General features: G+C 44.9%; 2 protein-coding genes across 3 annotated transcripts; one reads left to right on the forward strand and one right to left on the reverse strand.

Moving 5' to 3' along the window:
* Window positions 1-1,048: 1,048 nt before the first annotated feature.
* Window positions 1,049-7,895, reverse strand: ZGPAT (zinc finger CCCH-type and G-patch domain containing). The gene is made up of 7 exons (XM_019548315.1): window positions 7,801-7,895; window positions 6,408-7,223; window positions 5,663-5,796; window positions 4,553-4,708; window positions 3,655-3,786; window positions 3,013-3,427; window positions 1,049-2,419 (listed from the first exon to the last, which is right to left on the reverse strand). Exons 2-7 carry the CDS (start codon window positions 7,052-7,054, stop codon window positions 2,281-2,283), a joined length of 1,623 nt encoding a protein of 540 aa, XP_019403860.1. The 5' UTR covers window positions 7,055-7,223; window positions 7,801-7,895; the 3' UTR covers window positions 1,049-2,280.
* Window positions 7,896-8,125: 230 nt separating this feature from the next.
* On the forward strand, window positions 8,126-22,777 carry ARFRP1 (ADP ribosylation factor related protein 1). Of its 2 annotated transcripts, none has more exons than XM_019548317.1 (8): window positions 8,126-8,195; window positions 9,310-9,409; window positions 10,350-10,437; window positions 10,933-11,015; window positions 12,014-12,095; window positions 13,196-13,266; window positions 20,368-20,468; window positions 21,515-22,777. In XM_019548317.1, the coding sequence occupies exons 2-8, from the start codon at window positions 9,317-9,319 to the stop codon at window positions 21,600-21,602; spliced, it is 606 nt and encodes a 201-aa protein (XP_019403862.1). In that variant the 5' UTR covers window positions 8,126-8,195; window positions 9,310-9,316; the 3' UTR covers window positions 21,603-22,777. The 2 variants fall into 2 exon arrangements, with proteins under 2 accessions (XP_019403862.1, XP_019403861.1); XM_019548316.1 differs by lacking the exon at window positions 8,126-8,195 and adding an exon at window positions 8,264-8,358.
* The last annotated feature ends 1,986 nt before the right edge of the window (window positions 22,778-24,763 follow it).

The raw sequence follows: 24,763 nt of genomic DNA on the forward strand, positions 1-24,763 counted from the left end.
AATGAACATTCCTGTCCTTGCAGAAAGAGATTCATAGATATTAGAGACTGGAAGAGACCTTGCGAGATCACTGAGTCCAACCCCCTGCTATAGGCAGGAAGTTTGCTGAGGTCAAATGACCCCCGCAAGATAAGCATCCAAACCCCATTTGAGTGAGTCCAGAGTAGGTGCTTGCACCACCTCTGGGGGGAGTCTGTTTCAGACCCCGGACACTATGACTGTAAAGAAGTTTTTCCTTATGTCTAGTCTAAATCAGCCTTCCAGAAGTTTGTGGCCGTTAGACCTTGTCATCCTGTGTGGAGCCCTGGTGAACAACTGTTCTCCCAATTCCTGGTGCACACCGCTTAAGTACTTATATATGGCCCAACCCTGGGGAATAGATGAAACTGTGCAAGATTCCTCCACCCAACTGGCTTCTCCAATCCTATGCTACTTGGGTGGAGACAGTTCATCATGCTGAGTTGTGTGTGCTGATCCTTATCACAAGTATGAGACCACAGAACTGTCACTGCACACATCAACCCCAAGAGGCCATCCCAAAGCAGCTCTGAATTAAGTCAGTGCAGGGGGAAGACTTGAATACAGAATGATGCTGATGACGAGAACTGAAGAAACTGATGCTGATTAGGTTTGGAAGATGTTTTCAGACAGTCCATACCTTCCTTCTTTCCTGCTAACAAGAAATGAAACCTCAGCTGTCCATCACTGTAGAATCCACGTGCCTCCCACGAGAGGGCAGTATCAGTCTCCATTTCCTCTACAGCGGCAAGGCATTTTTCATCCAGGTCTGCACCTTCACTGTAGCTTTTGCTGTTCCAAGGTGTTTGTAGGAAGGCTAGGCTGCAGACGAGACTCGCACACCTCTGACCAGTGGCTTTGGTTGCCTCATACTTTCTAATCCCTCCTGACAGTGAACTAAATAGCTTTGGCCCTGTAGCCAACAAGGCTCTGTCAAAAGCTGGCAGCTTGGTAGTTCCTCAGAAAGGTAGATGAGGGGCCAAGTTAAAGGTATGACCAGCTTCTTCTAAAAATGACTCACAAAGTAAAAGGTGTTTATTTTTGTCTTTTTACTGAAGAAAACATTTCCGGCAGCAAGTCACAGAACCTAAAAACAGAATGCATGAAAAAATATTCCAGTGCCCACACCATCCCCAGAAGCAGGATGCCTGGTGGGACTTTCACCTCCCCTTACTGCCAGAGCTGATGACCGCTGACAGGATCCCTCTGGATGGGAGAAGTCTAACTTCCTGTCAGAGACCATCTGTACCTGCTGCATGAGATGGAAACTTGCTTAGCTCCCTGCCTCATTTGTAGAGATGGATGCAAATGGGTATATGTTGAGTACCCCTGGACCTCCTGACCTGTTGTGCTGACTTGGGGATGTTTAATATAAAGGGAACTTGCAAGTTCAAGGAAACATCTAGATGGTGGTAACTCCACAACCACAGTGAACATAAAAACGGCCACCTGCTAAGCTGTACTTGGCCATCAGATGTACGGCCGACCTGTTATATCACCTCCACTGTTTTAGATAGCCACTGAACTGCCCTGTTCCTGTAGCTCTAGCATGTGGTGTGGAGTGACGTGGCTCTCCACGCTGCCTTAAACTGCTGTACTAGGCTGCATCTCACTTGACCCCAAGCTACTCCTGCAGTTGGCTTACCACACCCACAGCTTTCAGACCCTTACACTACTCAACCTTTTTTCCTGTTCACTGTGATAGTACTGAAAAAAAAACACAGTAACAAGAGAGAACCCCAGTACTGACTTCAGCCTGAAGGTGAAGCCTAGAGCAAGGGACAGAAGGAAGCTAACAGTCGGAACAACTTCCTTTTGTGTCCACCAAGCACTGGACCCTTCCTCTGTGGCTCTGCTTGGATGCATTTGGGACATTTGCCTGTGAGCACTTGTCTTGGGACTGGGAGCAGAATCTACAGTCTCCAAGGCACTGGGACCAAAGGTTCTGTGGGTGGACTACCATGGTACAAGAGAGGTAGCAGGGGTCTGTTTTCTTGTACTAAGTCCACATAAGTGGCTTGGGCCTTCTGAACACATCTGGGGCAAAGAAGGTGCATACTCTTCCTCCTCCCACCTCCCCCATCCAGGACAGCTCAGTTTACACAGCATCATGTGTTTTGAAGAGCTGCTACTTTTTACCCCAGGATACATCTAGGTTGATTGGAGCCTGGGGGAGATGGCAGGGCTACTCAGGCTCAGACACAGCGAGTGTGTGGCTCAGCCATATTGAGAACCGAGACAATCCCACCCCTTCCTGGGAGATTAAAACTCAGTCATCTTCTTGTGTGTGTCTGCTTTCTTCTGCTCCCGCTGCAGGCTGGCTTCCTGGGCCCGCAGCTGCCCCAGCTGTCTGTGAGCGTTAGCCAGTTTCTCCTCCAGCTGAGCAGTGGTGACACTGTGCCTGAAAGCAGAAGGCAGGCAAAATATAAGGCTATCCTACACATCAAGAACAAAGCTTTGTCATTAACCCAGCTGTGTTCTGCAGCTGGGCAAGCCAGTTTCTGCAGTGAAGTGGCTGCAAGCCATCTGCTGGGGGCCATGAAGCACCTGATCCCCAGCAGAACATGTGTCAGAGCAGAGAGGTGCCTTGCCATGGGGCTGGTCATGGAAATGCTGTAGCAGAATAAATAACTGGAAAGGAAGTGATGCTCTTCAGCCTTTCTACTATGTGTTCCCTTCCTTCCCCAGTCTGGATTGTAGACAATGGGAAGCACCCTCAGACATGTGCTACTCTGAGTCATGGTTGAGAGCTCTATCATCACACTCTGCATTAGGTCCCCTCTGGGCAATTAAGAAAGAAAAGGGATGGACCCTACTGCACTGGCTCATGCACCTCACCCAGCAACCCTGGATGAGGTTCCTTTCAACACTTGTTCTTCAATGGAACCCAGCTCCTCACACTCCCATCCACATTGCCACGTGTATGATCCCCGCCAGCCTAAGCAACAGGAACCCCCAAATCAGTCTGGAACCCGAGAGAGGGATTTTTCGTACCGCCCAATGTTGCGTGCCAGGGCCTCTTGGATTCCCTTGATACTCTTCTGCGTTTGCTCTATTTTCTCCATGGTCTGAAACAAGCGGACACTCAAAGCTTTCTTGGTGCTCTTACTGGCGTGGTAGATCTCCTTGCTGTTCCTCTCCGGCAGTCCCATCCCTCCTTCCTTCTGCTTCCTGGAGTCTTCCCCCTGCAGCTTCTCATTCAGAAAGTCAAAGACATTGCGGGGCGGCTTGCGGCTCCCTGAGCTAGCTGCTGCCCTGTGGTTTCCCTTCACTTGGCGTTTTCTTGCCTTGCTTGGATGCAGCTTTCCCTCCTTCTGCAGGATCTCAGCGCACTGGTCCAGGGACTTCCCTTTTGGCAGCACCACAGCTTGGACAGGCTCCACGCGGCCCTCAGAGTTCTTTCCTAGACCTGAGAGGGCAGGAAGACACAGTTGGGAAGCCAAACACTAACAACAAAGTCCTCTGCATCCCAATGAACCTCCCCAACCACCTTGTGTTAAAAATCCCAATTCACAGCCAAGCCTAAAACAACTAGTCCCTGGGTGCAGAGCTGCTGGCATTAGAAGTCAACATGGAGATGAAGAGAGGAGCACACAGCCGGCCACCAATACAGCATGGTTTTGGGCCTATCCTTACCTTTCCCAAATTCATAACCCATTTGAGCAAGCAGCTTGGAGCCGATACCGCGAGTATGGGCCTCCCACCCAGCAAAGGATGAGCTGCAAGCCGGAGTCCAGTCCCTGTTCTCCAAGGACGATGAATCTATCACTGTAGCACAAAACAGAGATGGATCAGCGAGACAAAGACAGAGGCCCTAAGTTGGGAGGGGAGAGAGAGAGAGGACTGGGAGACTAGATCTCAAATCCCAGCTCTGTAGGACTTCTTGTAGGGCCCCAGGGACATCCCTGAGATTCTCAGTCTCAAGTTTCCCCCATTCCCAATGAGGAGCTAATATCAATAAGCATCCTTTAGGAGGCTGTGGCAACACTGTGCCTGAAAGGAAAAGGCAGACAAAGTATAAGGCTATTCTACATGCCAAGAACAATGGCTGAATCAGAAGGGCCCAGGATATGATTTTTAATTTCATTTAATTTTTAGTTTATTAAATTAACAAGGTGTCTAAGTCAAACAGGGAAACCATGATCTGAACTATGGGGATCCTAACCTCCAGCCCATTCCATGCCTGCTTACTCTCCAATTTCATCCTAGGGTAGGATATGTTTTCATCAGCCTTTCCTTGGAAGCTATGGGTCCAGTTTAGCTTAGTTTAGTTTGTTTACATGAAGCATCAAAGAATTTTACTGGTGAGAGTGATATAACTCATGCTTAATTCCCCCCTAGCATCTTTTTCAGTAACAAGTAGAGAGAGAGAGAGAGAGATTATCTGTCCCCTTTCTCCAGAAGTGAAAACCTCCTGTCAATGTTCTACTAAGGCAGGGCAAGAGCTCAAGAGATCTGGAATTACAGGGCAGGTCTTGATTGTGGGCCTTTCTAACACTCTCTCACTCCCTAATTTTAGCATAACTAGAATCACCTTTAGCATAGCCAGAATCATCTACATTGTCCTCCTCAGACTCTTCAGAAGAACTCTCATCACTTCGCAGTGGAGGAATGATGCCATCTCCTTCCACAACAGCTTCTTTCAGCAGGAGTGAATCGAACTTCACAGTGTAATAACCACTGTCAATGTCTGAGGAAGGAAAAACGATGTACTGTGCAAGTCTCCAAGGAGAGTAACACAAAGGACAACATCTAACCCTTATGCTGCTAACTGCATTTGGTTTCAGCCGAGTGGCACCAGGAAAGAGGTAGGCCCAGTGAACACTGATCAAAAGTTCTTCTCCTCACTATCTGCTTTTGCTATGCTGGGTTTCTAGTTAAAAAAGGAAAAAAACACCACTCACATCTATAGCCAGCTAAACCCAGATAGACTCAGCTGTTTATTCTTAGAATGAAGAATGGGTATGGGGCATTGCAGAAATGCTGTAAGTCAGGCAAAGTTAAAGGCATCCTCCAGTCCTCTGCTGCTGCTTCAAGATGGAAGAGAGTGAAGAACAGGCTCCACATAGAAGCACTTCAGTCTAACTTTCCCCTTAGCAAGCAGAGAGCAGGCCAAATTCTCTTGGCTGTGTTTAATTTGGTACTCACTTAAAACAAGAGCAAGTTGTTCCAAGTGTCTAACTTCTGTATTTGACCAGGTGCTTAGAATATTTGAACAATGCTGAATAGGGGGTAAGGGACACAAGGACAATTTACTGACCATCTAACTGATTCTTTCCTTCTTTTACACACACTTTCATTTCTATGCCTTTTTTTTTGCCTACTGTTCCCCTTTTCTCCAGGTCTTCCCTACTTTCCATCTTTTGCTCCTTCACCTTTTTTACTTTAAAGCCCCACCACCATTATGGGCTCACAAGGCACTTTACAAATATTAGTGAATTAAGCAACACAACATCTCTTGCATCCCAAGTTTGTGGCACAGATGGGAGACGAATTTATTCATCTCAAAACTCCCAGGTCTGCACCCAGACCCAGAAACCCTCCTTAGTTCTGTTTGATCTTGAAGAGTTTAATCCTTCTATTTTAACTATAGGACCTCAGTTCACCTTCCAGCCCAGCTAAAATATATTAAAACAAGACTCACCAGTGATTTTCGCAGAATACCATATTCCATCGTTATGTTTAGCCAAACAGGCAGAACCCACCTCCATAGAACTGAGGTCAGGTTCTTCAAATGGACGAAGTTCTTCCACCAATACCACTTGCCCATGGGAAAACCTGCAAGAAAGAGAAGTGATGAGATCTGCCTTCATCTGAAAATGAGCCTAGATAAAGTTTCTTCCTTCAAAGGGACATGGGCAAGCTGATCAAGTGTCAGCATTGCTGAATCCACACCAGTAATTATGAAAGATGCATCCCCCCTAATGGTTTCAATATCATAAAATAAATGTAATCCATTTCAGAAGTGGCTGCATCTCACTGGTCATCAACAATGATAACTGCAGCAACAGATGTGGCAAAACAGATCTTTCAAGACAAAATGCAGGAGCTACATACAAAATTATTGAGACTTCCCCCCACCCCGCAGTTTTGTCTTCCTCATTAGCAAGAATTTATTTAGCTGTCCATTATATTAGAATTAACCCCTTCCTTGCAGTTTTCACTTAAAGGATTTTCCATTTTCTCCTTGGGTTAGAAGAAGGAATTCTCTCATTGTTTGACATAGGATAGTAAAAGGATGATACTGTCAGACACATAAAAAACTTTAGCAAAGTTGTGGCAGATTTCAAAAGCCAAATAAGATAAAGTGTTTAAATCAGAGATTACCACCTTAGCTGACAGTGCCTTTAATTACCATCTAGCAACACAAAGGAAATCAGCTTCTTTACCGACAATTCTCTTTAAATCTGCATTTGCCATCCAAGAAGAATGGACACGGCTTCAAGGACTTGTGAGTTGGATAGAGATACAGCACTCTGACTCCCGCGCTGCCATCTTCCAAATATTCCGTCCCCACAATCATAGCATTGTGGTACTCCAGAGTGCCCCAGGAACTGTAATATGGGGCTTTAACCTTCATTCCACTCATTTCCTCCTCCTCCTCTTCATCTCTCTCAAATTCTTCCTCTTCATCACTGTACTTTGATTCATTTTCCCAGTCAGCCTCTCCATCTTTCTTTGGAGAAACCTCATCCTCAGTACCTGAAGGCCTGTCCTTGCCACCAGCTTCAGCGATAGCTTCTTTAAAAGCAGCATATTCGTCATCATAGGAAGAACTGCCCGGGTTAGCATCCTGCTTCAGGTGATCTGCTGGAGAGGTGGAGGGAGCAGCAGGGTCTAAAGTGGCTAATAGTTTGCTCTTTTTAACAGACACCAGGCTCGATTCAGTCAATTCTATCAGCTGTTTTAAATCCTCCTGCAACTGGATCAAGTCAGATTGTTGTGAGGGGTCCAGCCCTGCCTCTAAAGCCAGCTCTACCTGCTTCAGCTGGGCATTATAGGTTTGAATCGCTGCTTCCAGACTGTCTTCATCCATCGCTGTCAAGTATAAAGCTGTCTTGCCGGGTCCTGTTTTCTGGGGCGGGAATCAGCACACACTCAAGTAGCCTGCCAGAACGACGACAGCGAATCTCTGTCCAAATTAGCTGTCAGGCTCCTCGGCCATCGCGTGTTTTCTTCTCTTTGGCGCGACCAGACGAATCACGCTGCAGCGAATGGAGATTTGAAAGCAGCGTTACCACCAGGACTCACGGGAAAGGTCCCCACTGCAACCAATCATGGGGCTCACAGTGGAGACCGCCACGACCACACACGCATCTACTCCGCATCTCACACCTCTCACCTGACAGAGCCAGCCCGTGCAAACCTGTACGCAGGACAGCAAACGTGACGCCTTTTTGGTCGGCTCTGAGAATCCAACCGCGAGGAGACACGAGGAGAAGACATCAGCCTCACTCCCGCACCCTTCGACCCCAGGGCCCAGCTATTAGTCCCCCAGGCTTTGCTCCCATGCAGGGGGGTGCAGCTCCCACGCTGCGTCCCCCCTGCACCCCTGTTACTACAGCAGGGTCGCATCCTGACCCGCTCCGTGTCCAGAAGGGCGCCCATCCCAGCCTACCAGGGGGCTGAGCACTCCGACCCTCCTGCTGCGGGGGACACAAAGAAGCCACCCGGCCCCCAGCATCCCCGCAAATGGGGCGGGGGTGGGAGAGCCAGCACTTAGCATCTGCCTCCCACAACATCCCTACCCCACTGGGGCTGGTAACCATGGAGATCACTAACCAATTGGAGATCGTTGACCAATGGGACTGGGGGAGGCTGGTAACCATGGAGATGGTGACTCCCTCCCAAGAAATGACCCCCCGGCACAGGCCTCACTCACTCCCCGCCGCCATGACACTCCCGCAGGACTTCCTCCCCTGCGCACCGCAGGCCACACGTCACTTCCACCCGCCATCTTGGCGGGGGAGGGAAGTCCTCTAGCCTCTCTTCCAATGGCGCCTGAGGTGAGGTGGGTGGGTAGGGGAAAAGCGCTGCGCGTGCGGGGCACGCCGGGAGTTGGAGTCCGTTCGCCTCCCCGCTCCCGCTGGGTCCGTCGGGGCTCTTGCGCGGGTGGACTACAGTTCCCATCGCGCTCCGCGGGGAGGCTGCGGCTTTTCCTCCGGGGCTTCGCTGAGGTGAGGTGAGACGGGCGGGCCTGCTCGGAGGGGTGTCGGGGCCTTCTCCCCCTTCAGCGCATTCGGTGTCCCGGCTTCCAAGGGTCCAGCGAGGGCTAGCCGGCTTCTCTGCTCGGACGCCGGGAGTCTCGTAGCTGCGGGCGCCGGTTCTCGCTGGTGGCAGGTGCTTGGGCAAGGGGCAGGCGGAGATATGAGGAGAAACTGCCCCACGAGGAGGGTGGGCAGCCCCGGGCCGAGCGACCCAAAGGGGCGGGGGACTCCGCGCCGGGTTTAGGCCTCAGTTCTGCAGCCTACCTTGAAATAAGGAAAAAAAAAACCACACACAAAATGGACTTTTTCACTCCATTATGATAAAACTATGCCCACCTAGGGCTCCGCAATTATGATTCATATGGAGTGTGCGTATTTGTACAGAAATAACGATTATTTGTCTTATAAAGTCACGAAGATGCATTTTTAGGGGTTGTTTTTCTCAGCATAACCTGGCACTGGGCGGACAATGGGGTTAAGACCCGGGTAGACAAAGCCGTGCCTGGGATGATGTAGTTGGGACTGGTCCTGCTTGGAGCAGGGGGTGGACTAGAAGCCCTCATTGTCCATGACTTGCAGTCAGGCCCTGGCGGATCTGATGCTGGGCCCCTGCGTGTGGGCCGCCTGCTGCTCCTTGATCTGCACGGCGAGACGGACCCCGCTGCGATTACTGGCATTGGCATGGCAACGGGCAGCCCAGGATGTGGAGGGATTTACGTATGCGTGGGACTGCTCCGTTGCTGTTCAGGCAGTCAAATATGTGGCAGGATTTTCAAACAATTCAGCACGGTGCAGGTGAAAATCCGTCCACTTCAGGTGTGTGGGCGAGAGCTGGTCGGCCCTTGGTCATAGGTGCTGAATTCATGAGAAGCAAGACTGCTTGAGCTCACATTGCTCAGTCTTGCTCCATCCCCTACTCCAAGCAGGACTGTCCTTGTCTACATCATCCCAGCCAACGCTTTGTCTTGCTTGGCCTTAAACTCAGTCTTGCTCCCTTTGCTAAGAACAGGAATCAAAACCTGTATTGCTAACCAACAGTAGATAAAACCGTACAGCAGGATTTGACTTGTTTTTTTTATTGCAGGAGCAGGATGTATACGCTGTTGTCTGGACTTTATAAATACATATTCCAGAGGGATGAATACTGCATCTTGATCCTGGGGTTGGACAATGCCGGTAAAACGGTATGTGCTTTTTATTTCTCTCTCTGTCTAGTTGGCATGTGCAGTTCTACCTTTTCCTTCCCTGCAAAGATGGAGTACAGGCAAGTTTCCTCCTTGGTTTTACTTCAGTGATGTAACCTCAAGGATGGGGGGTTTTTTCCCCCCCACCTAATTTTAGTGCAGTAAGCCTTCAGACAGATTTATGCACAGGCTTTGATAAGCGCACAATCACCTGTGAACGCCTCTGGGGTTCTGTGGTGTGACAGGGAAAATAAAGCAAGAATTATACAAGCAGTCCTCGACTTAGAGCATTTCAAGTTGCAACGAACGGCACTTAGGACGTTTATAAATTGACACCCTGTTTCAACTTTCTGACATGGGTTTCGACTTTACAGCACTTGATCTGATGCCAAGCCACGTCAGTCAACAAATTTGCTGTGTTGCCCACCCCCCTGCATAACATCTGTTCAAACCTCCTTGGACACTTTCTTTAAGAAAGCAGACAAGACTCCATAAAAACCTGCAGCCAGGACTTCTCAGAAGACTCCAGCCAACAACCCTTCAAAACATCCAGCAAAGACTCTTCAAAGTAGTCCTTCCAAATCAATAGGATTGCTATTTACAATATAAATACATTAATGTAGCTATATTACTCATCTATAATTGATCAAGTACAAAATTTTGGGGTATTTTTGGTGAAAATAGGGTGTTGGGCCTTGGTTCAGGAACCAATCCCCCATTTACAACATTGTTTCCTATGGGAAAATTGGTTCTGAGTTGCAATGTTTTGACTTAAGATGTGGTTTTCAGGAACTAATTGTGTCGTAAATCTGAGGACTGCCTGTATTCTAAGGTTTCATGGAGAATCCTGATCGTTTTTAGTAGGGGGAAAGCAGGTTCGGATAGAATCATCTGTACAATAAAGTATATGACAGTAACTAGTTTTTCTTTATAATTTCAGACCTTCCTTGAGCAAACTAAAATCCGATTTAACAGGAACTATAAGGGGATGAGCTTATCCAAAATTACGACTACTGTAGGCTTAAACAGTAAGTGAATTGGTTTGGAGACTCTTTTTTCTCTCTCCTTCAAAGTTGCATGAAATTGATCTTTTCTTGAAGTACTTAGGAGAAGGTTACACAGTGAAAATAGTGCATGTTAACAGAAATCCTTCCATCACCTCCCAGTTCTTCATGCATTCTAAGAGCAGATGGCGAAAACTTGCTGAATCTGAAGGAACAAATGTCGTGTTTTACCATACCTAAGCCAATTCAGTCCTGCAACTCCATTGAAATTAGTAGACCTGATTCTGATCTCGTTTAAACTGGCGTAGCTCCACTGACCTTTTATTTACTTATAGAAAGGTGAAATTATACTTATGTTAGTTGTGGCTGTCACGTTGAGAAATACTGCTGAAATAGAGTGTCATTTTTTTTTCTAGATGAACTTTTCATCTGTCCTTTCTTTTTGTGTGTATACGTTAAGTTGCTTTAGAGGATAATCAAAGTATTCATTGGATACTTTTGTTGCTTTCCCTCCTCTAGTTGGCACTATTGATGTGGGCAAAGTCCGGCTAATGTTCTGGGATCTTGGAGGGCAGGACGAGTTGCAGTCTCTCTGGGACAAGGTAGAGGAAGTAACTTTTCTATTCTAGGGTTTTGTGTTTCTTTAGAGTTGCAGGGAAACAAGGTGACTACAGGGTTCTTGGTGAACCCTTATACATAGCGCTGACCCCTGTGCAATTAATCTGAGAGATCAATAGCATTACTTAAGCCTTTCACAGTGCTTTACACCCCTAATTGATCAAGTCTCTCAGCCCTCAGGGGAGAGCAGGTAACAGAATTAGCATGTTTTTATAACAAATGGAGGAAACAGCCACCTGAGCCAGTAGTACTGTTGGTTGTACTTTTATAACAGTAGATGTATCCCTGCCTACTCCACGCTGATATTTAACAAACAGCTTGATTAGCATGTCTTGTCCTAGACTTTAAAAGCCACTGCATCCTGGCTGTGACTGTTAAAGATTGTGTCAGAGAAGTCACTGCTTAGGTTTCTTTTCTGATACTTCCAAGGAATTCTGTGCATCTGTGTAGCCCAAGTGAAGTTCTGCAAATCAGACACCTAAGCAATTGAATGCCCCTGTCAGACTCTGGTTACAAGGGTCTTTGGCAATGGAATAATAAGGAGACTTACAGACTGAGATTGCTGCTGAATTCTAGTTGTCAGGAAGAGCTAATAAGTTATCTTACCTGTCTGGATAGAGCAGTGGTTCTCCACCCGCAGGCCACATGCGGCCCAATCAGCACACTGCTGCAGCTCATATGACATCTTGTTAAATGGATACACAGGAAGTAAGTTGTGTGGGAGCGGTCCATGTAACACATTGAGAGCTACAAGTGTGGCCCACTATGGCAGATAGTGAACCATTGGGATAGAGGAACAGTTACCAACTCTGTCCACAAAGATCTGCGAAACTGCTCACAACATGCCTGACACTAGTGGTTTGATCTCAGTCAGTCTTTTCCATGTGTATCAGAAACTTTACAAAATTCATGTAAAAATAGGAAGAGAAGTTGACTACTCTACTCTAAGCATTAGACACTGACCTCTGTACTGTGATTTCAGTATTATGCTGAATCCCATGGGGTCATCTATATTATCGATTCCACGGATGAGGAGAGACTGTCAGAATCTAAAAGAGCTTTTGGTGAGCATATTTTCTGGGTTTTGTGTTTCTGGTACTGATATTGGCTGTTTATGCTGTGGAATTTAACTGTTATTTCAGTCAAATTTGTTTCTGCAGCTCTGTTACCTGTATTACCATGCATCTGTACCTCTGGGCTCTCCAGCTTCAGGGTTGCCAGGGTCTACATGCCACGCTGGTCATGAGTCCTGGGCTGCACACTGTGCAGGCAGCATGCTGTAGGGGCCATGCCCTGTGTAGGTTCCCAGAACCTCTGCTGCTCAGATAGGGTTCTTCCTCCCTTCTCCATTGTGCAAGCAGCATGAGCCTCCTCTCCTGGTACCACCATTGCTGTTTGGACAACCCCACCCCCATCACTGCCTCATGAGCTCACCTCCTTGCCACTACCAAGTGGGCAGCACAAGCCCCCCTACCCCGTGCTGCATGGGCAACAAGCTTACAGGACCTTTTGCCATGCCGCTGTCCTCCAAGGACCTGCTGCGTCAACAGAAATAATGGAGGGAGTGGTGGTTGAGTGGGAACCCACAGGCTGGATGAAGCTCGTGGGCTGCCAGTTGGACAGTCCTGTCAATTCACCTTGTGTGCTGCATGTACTTGCTCAAGTATAAAGTTTGAAAAGTCTATGGGGTCAAGTGGGTAGGTGACCTAAAGACATGATATTGTCTCTAGTTGTAGTTGCCTGTAGTGGTCCTGCATCTCCTTTTGGGCTTTTGTTTCAATTCTGATTCAACATTTTGGTCCCTAATTGCATATGTAGCAGATTTCTTGTAACCAGCTATTGAGTTATCTAGTTGGTATAATAACGCTGAATAATCCACCACTCTGGATTTGACTAATCTTTGTTCTAATTTCCCATCACTATTATTTGCCATTGTTTGCATTCCTCTTGCAGCAGCAAAATAACCAGAGATTACCATACCTGCATAAAATGGTCAAAGGTGGAAGCTGATGAACACCTTGAATCTGGCAGGGTTTGAGCCAGTTAAATAGTGATGCATGGTGACATTTTGCTCCCTCTCAGATCAGCCATCGTAATTTAAGCATTTGGATGGTCCTGTGGGTGTGTGATCTAGACTTCTCTCATCTATTTTTATGCTTTACAGAGAAGATGATTACTAGTGAAGTTCTCGAAGGTGTTCCTATTCTAGTACTGGCTAACAAACAGGATGTAGAGGTAAGATCAGGAGTGTGTTTTTTCTAAATTAGATCAGAAACAAACAAATCTTGCCTACTGTTGTAGCTTTGAAAAGGTGGGTTGTAAATTCAAGCTAAATTTATTTTCATACTCTTGCTGGTTTCTGTTTAGCAGTGGGAGTCCTTTACTGCTGCTATAAGTAATTGCTACAGAGGCACAAATGAATCTACAGCAAATATTTCCATCTCTGTAGTGGCTCTTATGTCCTACAACAGAACTATGTGGCTTTGTTATTGTAACTTAATGCAATTTATTCTGGGTCTTTTATATTAATACACAGCTTTGTTTTTGCTGGCTGTATACATGTTTATGCTGTTCTTATACCATCACAATAAATCATATGACGAAGAAGTCCTACTCCCTTTTTACTGAACTAACCCTGCCCAGTGAAACAGTTTGTGTTCTACAGCTCTTCACAAACAAGCAGTGAATGGCAAACTACAGCTTACCTGTCTTGGGTTCATAATTTCAGTCCCCTCTAGGATATTTAGAATAATCGATGTAGCCATTCATTTAATATCGGATCAGGCTGGGGATATTGTTTGGGTGACCAATCTAGGGACCACAAATGAAGGTGCCTCTGATCTGCCTTGCTGAGGTGGACCATATCAAGGAAATGTGGAGGGGTGATTTCTGATCTCCCATTTCTTCCGTTATCCTTACCTTTCATGTGCAGTCAACCCAGAACTCTAGCAGTTGCATTTCTACTGTTTCTTCTCTAGAGGGAGCCAGATACTTTCACATTAGGCATCTCATTTCAACTCTGAGGTCATTGGTCTGTCAATTCAGATAACCTACTTTTCTAGCTATTGTCAGTGCGTTCTGTTTCAAAAAGGAGTGTCCCCACTTACCCACCATTTCCAGCCACAATCCATTTCTGTCTTTTTACTCTGGCATTTATCCACTGACAGCCACTCCACACACCAGTTCCAGGAACTGTTCCCATTTTCCCTGACATGCCACAGACACTAGCACTTCTGGCATCCAGGCAGGCTCAGTGTAAAGTGATTGAACAGGTGTTTCTACACAAGACCAGAAAAAAGGATTTAGAACAGGCTTCCAATCTACAAACTCAAAATGACTTACTGGATACCACAGAGGGGCTACAGCACTAACCCAGAGAGCTTAGTTCTTTGGGTCCATGGAATTTGCATAAGGACTTGACAAAGATCCTGACTGGAGCAGCTCCTGTATTTATAAAGTTACACAGCTTAACACAACTGAAGTGTCTTGATCAAACCTCAAAGAACTCAAAGATTCAGCCTTTTTAAGGTTTTCCACTATATCTCCTCCAGCAGACTATTGATCTGTTCAGTGCGACTCCTATATTGATTATGCTGTGACTGCAAACATACGAATATACAGACTGTAAAAAAAAAAAAATAAAGGACATCTCAGGGATCCCTCCTGCTGGGACGGAACATAAAGATCTGAGACGATCAGGATTCTAAACTTACCAGACTTCGTTTATTAAAAGCTGATGCAGGCTTTGGTAATGACTGTGTGTTTGAACATTTGAACAAAATGCTTGAGAAGTGGTAAACAGCTGATGTAGGTCTTGAGGTTATTGTGTTTCCAAACAAGTTAGTAAATGTTCCAAGTATAACTTGTCCAATTAAGATTGTTGTAAGGCCTGGAATATGTAAAGTATGCGAGGAAACTTGGCACAGCATCAAGAATTCTTCCATTAGCAGCCGATTGTGTTTGTGTTTATCTTGAGTAAAATGTGATAGCAGTACATCCTAAATCATTCCACTGGATGCTACTAAGAACAGCAGTGTTCAACATTTTCTAATGCTTGACATATTAGCACACAGGCTGCAAAATACAAATGGAAAGTGAAACACACCACAGAACAGCAAACAATGCTTTTACCATGCCTATTGAGAAGACTATTCAGAATTAAATTAGATATGGTGATGGAGCTATCTGTTTCTTCTGCAAAGTTATAACAGATTGGGGGTTTTTTGAGTGGGAATCTCTAATGGTTGGAGGGGTGAGATTTTATTTGACTATTGTTTATTCCACTGAAACCTGCAAAGTATGCATTTATACTTTATTTTAAGTATAACTTTATGTGCTTTAAGTGGAACGTAATAAAAAGCTAAAATGGCTGAATCACAAAATGGACAGTAATTAAATAGGGAACAAGTGTGGAGGGAATGTTTCATGCTAAACATGAGACATTTTGGAATACCACTAATAGATAGCGGAAAAACTGACAGCTTTCAAAGGGTAGCACATGTCAAATAGACTGTTGCAGAAATTCAGGAAGATGTGGTCTCTGGGACTGCATTTTATTTAATTTTTCTAGGGTTAAGATAGTCCAAGACTTTTTTTTTTGGAAACTTCGGAAAGCCCTAAACTATCTTCCCTGAAAGGCCTTCAGTGTAAGGGTGGGAAATGTATGGGTGGGTAGCAGTGCGTTACTGGAGTTCAGGAGTCAACTAATAGCTGTCAGTGATGCAGATATCAGCAAATACTGCTTTTTGTTTCCTATGATAATCCAGGACAGTTTTAAAACCCTGTTATTTTAAGTACATCCTCGCCTTAAAATAGTCTTATACAGTGGGATGTGAATGGTGAGGCACACAGGACATTGTATTTTTACTGAATACGTAGTTTCCCAGGTTGTGTGACTTTTCTCTGAAACATCTAGTAGAGATGACCTTTCCAGACTGTGTGGGCTTTATTATTACAGTGGTCTGCTGTTATGTACCGGTTTCCATCGTTTTGGTTTCCATAGTTTTGTTCTGAGTTGGTATGGTTTTTGTTAAGGAACAAAAAACAGTTATAAATGTATTTAATAACAGTGGGAGAAAATCCCTTCAACAATGTTGATGTTTTCTTCTAAATCCTGAAATTAGACACATGTGCCTGGTTGAGAAGCCTAGTCTTTTTGTAATCAATCTTTTCTATTGCCTTTTGAAGACCCCAATTCATGGCCTCTTTGGAGGCTGGGCTGGGGACAAGAATTGTTCTAGCTAAAGTGTATTGCCTCCAAATCAACGTGCTACTGGTATTGACCCATCCACTCTATCTGTGCATATGTGCACAGTTGCCTGTGGGTTTTTTCCCCCCGGCTCTGGAGATGACGTAATAATCCTTAAAACAAATTCCTCATCCAAACAAAGTGGCTTCATAGCGTAGCTGGTATATTTCACCAAAAGTAAAACACTTCCTGGTCTGATTTTGAAACTGAGATAATTGAACACTTCTATGGAATTTACAAAAGGCTTCTCAGAGGAAATGAGAAAGGGAAGTGACTAAAATAGAATTAAAGGGGATCCAGACTGTAACAATGACTACAGTATTTCATGCTACTGCTGTAACTCATGGGCAGAGCCCTCTCCAAGCTTATTACTCCTATTCTTCTGGAAAGTGAGTTAGTACTCACTCAGCATCCTTCTCAGAGGTGCGGGCAGTGCAGGGTGGAGGAGGCTGACCCTGGGCCTCCCTATCTCAGAACAGAAGGGTGTGTACTGGCTACGTTTGTGAGATAGGCAAGCATCTAAACACATGGCTGCACTTGTCCCCTGGTACTGTAGTGTTTTTGAAACTGTGAGAACGGTGTAGTTGGTTGGTCTTCATTTCTAATCTAGCTTTCTCTGTCTCTGGTGAAACCACTAAAGCCATCAAGTTGAGGAGAAGTCCCTTGGTGTCATTTGAACAACAGTTTACTTTCTGGCTTATAGTCAATCTGTCATAAACTGGCCTGATGGTTCATCCATTGTACTTCTTGGGTAAGGGGACAAGTCTTATCTGTGTCTTAGTTGTTTGGTGTGACACTGGCATGTATGGTAGCTACAGAAGACCTGTTCTTTCCAAAGAAGTTGAATGAGAGAATTCTTTGCAATAGCAGGGCTGATATTGCATAGTACTGCCAAGGAGTAGCATAAATTGGGACATTGCAGGCAGGCTTCTCTAATGGAGGAGATGGGTGATACACAGTCTGGGTAAATTATATTACAAGTGCAACTTCCTTTGTTTATACACACAGGTCCACACCAATCCTGGGGCAGAGATGTAGGCAATCTCTTGTTTGACTAGTCTCAGCTTGTTGGGATGAATATTTGATATAGGTGAGATTGATAGGCCCTTGGTTTAAGTTTGTGGCTGTTGCCAAGTGCTATGATGATGTGGGATAGGAGTTGTGATGATGGCAATTTGTATTCAAATGCTAGAGACATGGATAAGATTACAAAGAGAGAATGCAGGGGACAAGCAAGAGCTGGTATTCACTTAAGTACTGGTTCTCACCTGTCAGGAGAGATTCTGCATTCTGGGCAATTGAAATAGCAGGAGTATGCGTCTATGATCATGTGCAGAGAGGAGCCATATGGCTTCATTAGGTCTCTTCCACACCCCAAAATACTAATCCTGGTAGTAGAATTTCTTGTGTAATTTTTCTTTCCTGGAGCTCTAGGTGTAATGCAGAGCCTCCTAACACTGTCCTGTTGTTTCTCATCATTTTTAGAATTTGAGAGATTCTGAGAAGTTCTATCAGATGTTATCACCAAGGGAGTCAGTGGCTTGCTGTAATGTGAAAACTGGTGGCAGGTGATATTGTCCTTTCCCTTTCAGTGCTTCATTTGACTTGGCAGCAGCTCAGCACTGCCATTATTGCACTTAGAAAAACCAGTAATACCACAGTAAATGCATCAGTAACTGCTGGCAGGGATAGGCGGCACGGAAGTTGTCTTTCCACTGCTGGTGTAACTTGTCTTGTCCAGAATTTAAGTCAGCAGTCATCTAGCTCTTCCCTTCTTTATGGTACTAGAGAAGAGTGGAGTAGCTGAAAGGAAACCTCTAGACCTCTATATTAGCATTGCCATCATGTCTTTTCTACCTTCCAGATCCCCCAGCATGAGTCTGGACTCTCTCCAGGGCCGTGTCTAACTGCCACTGAAGTTGGTGTTTGATTTAGACTGCTAACTATTCTGTTTAGCCTGTGGATTGATATGTTGCATTTTCAAATGGCAGGCTTTGCTTTTGTTTAAAGCAGCAGAGTGTTACTTAAGATTGCATTATGTACATATTAAATAGGGTAGTGGGTTAGTACACTCAATCTTTTTGCTGTTGGAGTTTGGAAGTTCAGCTTGGGTTACAAGCAAACACAGTCAAGAAGTTGCATGGCTAGCAGCCTGCACTCAGGTGTGAGAGAGGATTGTAGAGGGCAGGATGACAACTCCAGATTCAGAAGCATTAGCTGAAGTGGCTAGAGTATCTCAAACCACTGCTAATAATTCCTCACTTGAATGAGCGCTGGACAACAGTCCTCAGTTACCCTCTTGTAATCTTCATAGTACTTACCTGGATTACATTTGCAATATGCTGTTCTGCAATAGATAGCAACTGTCATGTCTCTGGCTTGCATCTGAGGGACCTAAATAAGGTCCACACTTGTAGAAAACACATTTCCTCTTTGCATGCATAAGCTGTACCTGTGAACATTACCTCTGGACTCTCCTGCAGTTAATTGTGAAATCAAAACCTCCCTCCTTAGGCAAAAAGTTGACCTGACTTGCTCACTCAGTAAAATGCTTGCCTAGAAAGTAGGTTTCAGCCTGTAATTAACTGCAGGTTCAAACTGTGCTTGCAGAGTGAGAAACTGGGCAGTGTCCAGATGAAAATTAAACACTTGTCTGGGACTGTTGAGAGAGCAGCAAGGTCAAAACAGACTAGTGAGTTTCTGGTTCCCAGTCCTGTGTTTAGTCCACATTTCTTGCACATTGTTCCTTTTTGCACATGTCCCTGCCCTAATTTAGGAATACAGTATTGAAATGAGAGACCTATGCTTTACGTAGTCTCTTGGCTAACAATCATACTTACTTTAACTTGTTTTGGCTACACTTCCAGTCTGTTTAGATCATTCATTTCTAACGTACCATTACTGGTTTCTGGAGAACATGCAGAAATGGGCTCCAAGTTTCTAAAGCATGATGTAGACTAAAGTACAAAATAAGATCATACCTTTCTAATGGTAGGCAGGGTACTGCTATGAAAAGTCAGAAGGAAAAATTAACATCTACACTTTCCTGGTGCTGTGACACATTCCAAAGATTATGTCAGTGTCTGATTAATACCACTGCACATTGATGGTAAAAGTATTTAGAAGAAGTCCTTAGGGCACAAGAGATTTATAGTAAATTCACGCAACCAGTGAGTAAGAGGGAGGGGCTAGAGTTCTTTAGTGTGACCTTGGTCATGACCTGCCAGACTAAGCTGTTTTGGATGGTTTGTTTGTTTATTTTTTAAATCTTGCTCATTGGGATGCATGGGCAGTTCATTTGCAGGTAAGAAGTTGGGGCATTTGCATTAGTGTCACCATGTCCCAGAGAGCATGGTGTGTTCCATATGTCTCCAGTCAAAGCAAAAACAAGCAGCTGGTTGCAGTGAAGCCCATTGCAATCTGTCAAGCTCTGTCAGACCTAGAGGAGAAGCAAATTCCAAAATGAAGAGCCCTCCAACAACAGCACTGTGCCATGCAGACTTAAAAACTTGGGGAGGCCACATCACCTGAGAGAAACCTAAGTGAAAACACCTGTGAGAAGCTTTCAAAAATGAGTGCAGCTGCTACATTCAGTGTTGTGCAAACAAAGGAAAACACAGCATGCCTGCCCTGGAGATCTGTCTGCTACAGCAATGGAGATTCTAGCAGGAACTGGAACTGGCTCAGGAACCTCCCAGAGACATTTTTTGGGAATAAACATGTTTGTGTGAATGGGAAAAGGCTGGCTTTTGCATGCAGGTGGGGTGGGATGGTATGGGAAGGGAGTCCCGGAAGTGTGCAGACCTGCAGTCCAGAATGTCATCTTGTCATGAAGCCACTGTGCAGTTTGACACGATGCATTTTGCATCATGAGTTCCATGCCTGCAAGAGCAGTGATGTTGCTAGAGGGCATGGGGATGTCTGGAACTAGCACAGTTGCTTAAACATTCTCACAGTCACTAAAGTTCACTTGAAAGGCAAAACTGCGCAGGAGGCTGTGCCAGGGATGTGTGGGGGCTGCAGGCTGGATGGGGGACTGCCATCTTGTGCTGCAGTAGGCAGATTCTTTGTTATGGTTTCTCTTACAGACGTGTTTGTCGATCCCCGACATCAAGACTGCTTTTAGTGACTGCATTAACAAAATTGGAAAAAGGGACTGTTTGACACAGGCCTGCTCAGCTCTCACTGGGTAAGTCTAGGAGGGGCAGGAGGCTTGGGTGGCCTGGTGAAATGCTACAGCAAGGAGGCAACTTTCACTTGAATAAAAAAAGCATGCATAGGGCACTTGGAGGGGCATTATATGGCTCGCAGGAAAGAACCATCAAAAGAAAACATGCTTTCCTTTTGCTGCCATTCATAGTATCTGGTGAAGTAGGCTGTCTCTTATGAAACCTCATGTCTTTCTGAACCACTCAGTCTCTAAAGTGCCACCCTACCCTGCCTTGTGTCTTAGTGCCCTATCATTGTTCATCTGCACTGATGGAAACTGCAGGTGGAAGTTCTAGTATGCAGGCTGCTAAGAGTGCCCTGCCCGCTGCAGTTTTGCACAGAACAATAAAATCTTGAGACTTGGGGTTGTGCAGCTAGTTTATTGTCTAGGGCAGTGGTTTTCAAACTTCCAGAAGTCACGGAACCCTGTCAGGGCTTCCATCTACTCAATGTCTAGCTTTTGCATGGAGCGGAAACAGCAGTATGAAACTAATTTTCTGATTCACTGACTTGTGCAAACACCCTGAGTTTCAGTCTGTTTGGAATTCTCCTACCCCCACCCCTGAGTTTTCCTTTTGGATCTAAGGTTTGAAATAATGAAAATGAAACAAGCAACTTTGAGGTTACTTTGTGATCATATCAGCTTATTAATTTTTTAAGTCACTTTGAACTGGACAAAAAGAACACCTGAAAGATTTGCGGCCCTGGAAATAGAGCTAGCTTTAAATTTTTTGTAGCAATACCACAAACCAGCTGAACATCAAGTAGTTTGTTTGATGTTTTGTTGCAAGACTTTCATGTTGCCAGTATTGAGTCTGAGCTAGGACAGAGACTACACTGTGAAAGTACCTGGAAACTGAATAACGGAGTGTTTGAAATCTGGCACTTAACAGTTGGAACCCATTACTCAGATGCGTAGGAAAACAACGTAATCCAAAAGAAGGACTTCAGGGAGGAGAAAGAAACTAAAGTACCTGCAGCAGATGGTATGAGCCATGACTGTGCCTTTGTCTTGTGTTTCCTTAGCAAAGGAGTGAATGAGGGAATCGAATGGATGGTGAAGTGTGTAGCGAGGAACATTCACCGACCCCCACGGCAGAAAGACATCACGTAAGGAGGTGTTGGTTAACCTAGGCACAGACAGCTTCTTTCCATGCAGTCTCTGTGCTCTCTAAAGAAGAAGGTTCACTGGACTCTTATTACACCTGATTCTGTCTTCAAATGTTTGTTTCAAACAAACTCTTTCTGTGTCTAAAAGAACTTCAGAGCGATGGATTCCAACTTGCAACATGCTTCTTGCATTGTGTATTAAGCTCTTGGCCCAAGAGCATGGCCTTCCTGAAGGCTGTGTAGTGACTCACTATGTCCAAGCTCCGTAGGTGCAAAGGATTTTGAGATTTCTACTTCATTGTTTTGGGCTGTGGGATTTGTGATTCTCCTGCCCTTAATCTAACAGGCGCCGTATGCAAATTCATTTGGACTCTTATTCCAAACCTTAATTGTCTTGGAGTCAGAGGCAAGGGGTTTGCTTGAGGGGAGAGAGATGGCTATCCTTTGTAAAAAAGACAACATTTCACCACTATTACCCTAATGATCATTTTGGATGGTCTTACAGGCCCTATGTATGCTGCTGTTAATATAATGGACTGGGTTAACAGTAATTGTTCTGTTTCCAGTTTGGCCATGTTGATTTGTGACTTTATCTACAGTAACTGCAGAGATGTAAGCCAGCAGATACATAATGGTGTATAAGCTCACAATGGGCTATTTTGACTGGAAATGACCTTTACAAGTGTCACCTTTCATTGACTCTTGATAGCACTCCTATGCTGTCCATTTAATGGAGAGAATAATCAGCAACTGGAAGGAATCCATACCCTCTGTGTATGTTCCAGGATGAAAGCTATACCTGTAGACTGGGAAGGATCTATGTACAATAAAGCTTTATACTCCTCTGCATGTCTCTGTTACTCAAGCCTTTAGTTAAAAGGCTTCCTCAGTACAGGATTTTGGTCTGAGGAAATGTTTGAAAGGAACAAAATAGAGAAAGAGGCTCCTGTCCAAGCTGACAGTAAATCATTCCAAACCCTTTGGTTCCTTCTGGCCTGCTACGGAACTAATGATCTTTTGATGAATCTTAAGTCTTCCTTAAATTTCGTATTTTGAAGCAAAACAATTGATTAAATTTCAGACGTGCTAGCAGGAGTCATTGTTGGCCTGTTGTGGTTACACTAGTATGTCATAGCATCACTGACCTGTCATGTTACATTGCTCATATAAAGAAGTTACGAAACCTTGTGAGATCCCATAATTTGGGCAAGAGGGATAGGGGCATCATCAAGTAAACATTGAATGTGTTGCATCACTCTTTGACAAGTAACTTCTGAATAGGTTTCTTTATGCAATTTAATCCCTGCAATAGAGGATATAGCTAATCCACTCATGGTGAAGCAGCTAGGAGTAATGTTGTAAATACGTGCATGTTGGAGAGTAAGATCTGCCTCATGTTGATGGTAGAGAAAAAACTGACAGGCTCACAAGACTGGATTGTAACCAGTGCATCTCAGCCTTCACAGGGTGGAGTCCAGCAATCTTGCTGCAAACTGTTTGACCCTGGATAAACAAATGTGCCATGTGTGCCAGTAGTCACATCATTTATGGCAGTGGGGGACCTGCACTCTGCTTCCCACTCTGCCTTCTGTTCCCTGCCCCATCTACTACTGCGCTACCTGTCCTTTCCTGTTCTGCCATGTGCCACATCTACAAGCTGCCCGTGCCACTTGTGATGCATATGCCACAGGTTGGCCACCCTTGTGCTACGGGAAGGTACTTGGATAATATGGAAAATGCTGATGTTATAAGATTGTAGAATAGATGGCACAGCTGTGCTCACAGCCTAATCCTGCAGTGCAACCATAAGCCACTTAGAACAGATTAACAGGAGCAAGGGTCAAGCTGCCTTTGAACTTCCACTTTGCTTGCCTTCTGGAATGTTCTTTATGCCATGTCATGGCTCTATGATCCATGTGTTAGCCCTTGCCAACATACTTGCCTGTAGTAAATGGCATAGCATGTCTCAGACATATGCCATATGTCCCCTACAAGGCAAGATGCATTTAAGAGGTAAGTACATGAGTGGAAAATTCTGTTGAGGTATATATGGAGAACCCAGGGCTTTGTGTTTCTAGATACTTGGGAAGGGATATAAACACAACAAAGCAAGGCAAGAACCTACTGCACAAGAAGATGAAGATAAAAACATAGCTTTTGAAGATGGAAATGGAGAAAATACACGCTGTATATTATTACAGTACAGTAATCCTACAGTGCAGTAGGATTATTATGGTTTCCAATTATTCTAAGAGAGAGAAGGATATGGGCCATTTAAAAATTCTCACAGCTTCCAGGACTGTCTCCCTGCTGAGTCAAGCAAGGAAAGAGAAATGAAAGAAAAGCTCTTTTTTGGTGGGGGCCCCTTGCTGTGACAAGGCTTGGGGGCAATTTGGAATACTCTTCCTTCCTAGATACAGGCTATTAAAAACACAAGTGAAAAAGCATGAAAAGCTGCCACATTTCTTTGTGATCCGTCTCAACAGTGAAATGCAAAGTGAGTATACACACATACATAGACGGTCAGCACTGATGCCGGAAATCCACACTGAAACCAAATGTAGGAGAGCCTTAGATAAGACTTGCCACATATATTGCCTTATAGACAGACCCCAAGTAATATTGCTGGAAGAAAATCTATAGCTAATACTGAGCTAGAGTATCTCCAAATGTGAATCACAGCATGAGGAGTTACAGCGGTGATTATTTGCTAGTTTTAAAGGTTCACGGGGCTGTTTTCTGCTAACCAGCACAAAACTGTTTGGTGGCCCTCTAGACACAGATAAATACATCTGGGTAGAATTTTGTAATAGTGGAACTACTCAGTGTATAGTACAGAAGCCACCGCTTGGTATATTAGTTTTACTTGGTCTGTTGCATTGGTACCAATGACACTGTGCCCTTGGGTAAAGATGAAGAAATGCTTTACAGAAAAGGCATACCACTCACTGTTGAAATGCAGCCATTTCTATGATGGATGCCAGCCAACTTTTAACAGCACACAGCAACATAAGAAGCCAGGGGAAAAAAGGAAGAAGATTATTTCATTCAATTGCATCTATTGGAGAACGGGAGACATAGCCTAACTACTTAGTTAGTGTTGCTGCCCTGGCCAAATTCAAACAGTCCTGCTCAGAAGAATAAAACTTTAGTAGATTTCACTCA

The sequence above is a fragment of the Crocodylus porosus genome, unplaced genomic scaffold, assembly GCF_001723895.1.
Source record: "Crocodylus porosus isolate Cpor-Errol unplaced genomic scaffold, CroPor_comp1, whole genome shotgun sequence".
NCBI lineage: Eukaryota > Metazoa > Chordata > Crocodylia > Crocodylidae > Crocodylus > Crocodylus porosus.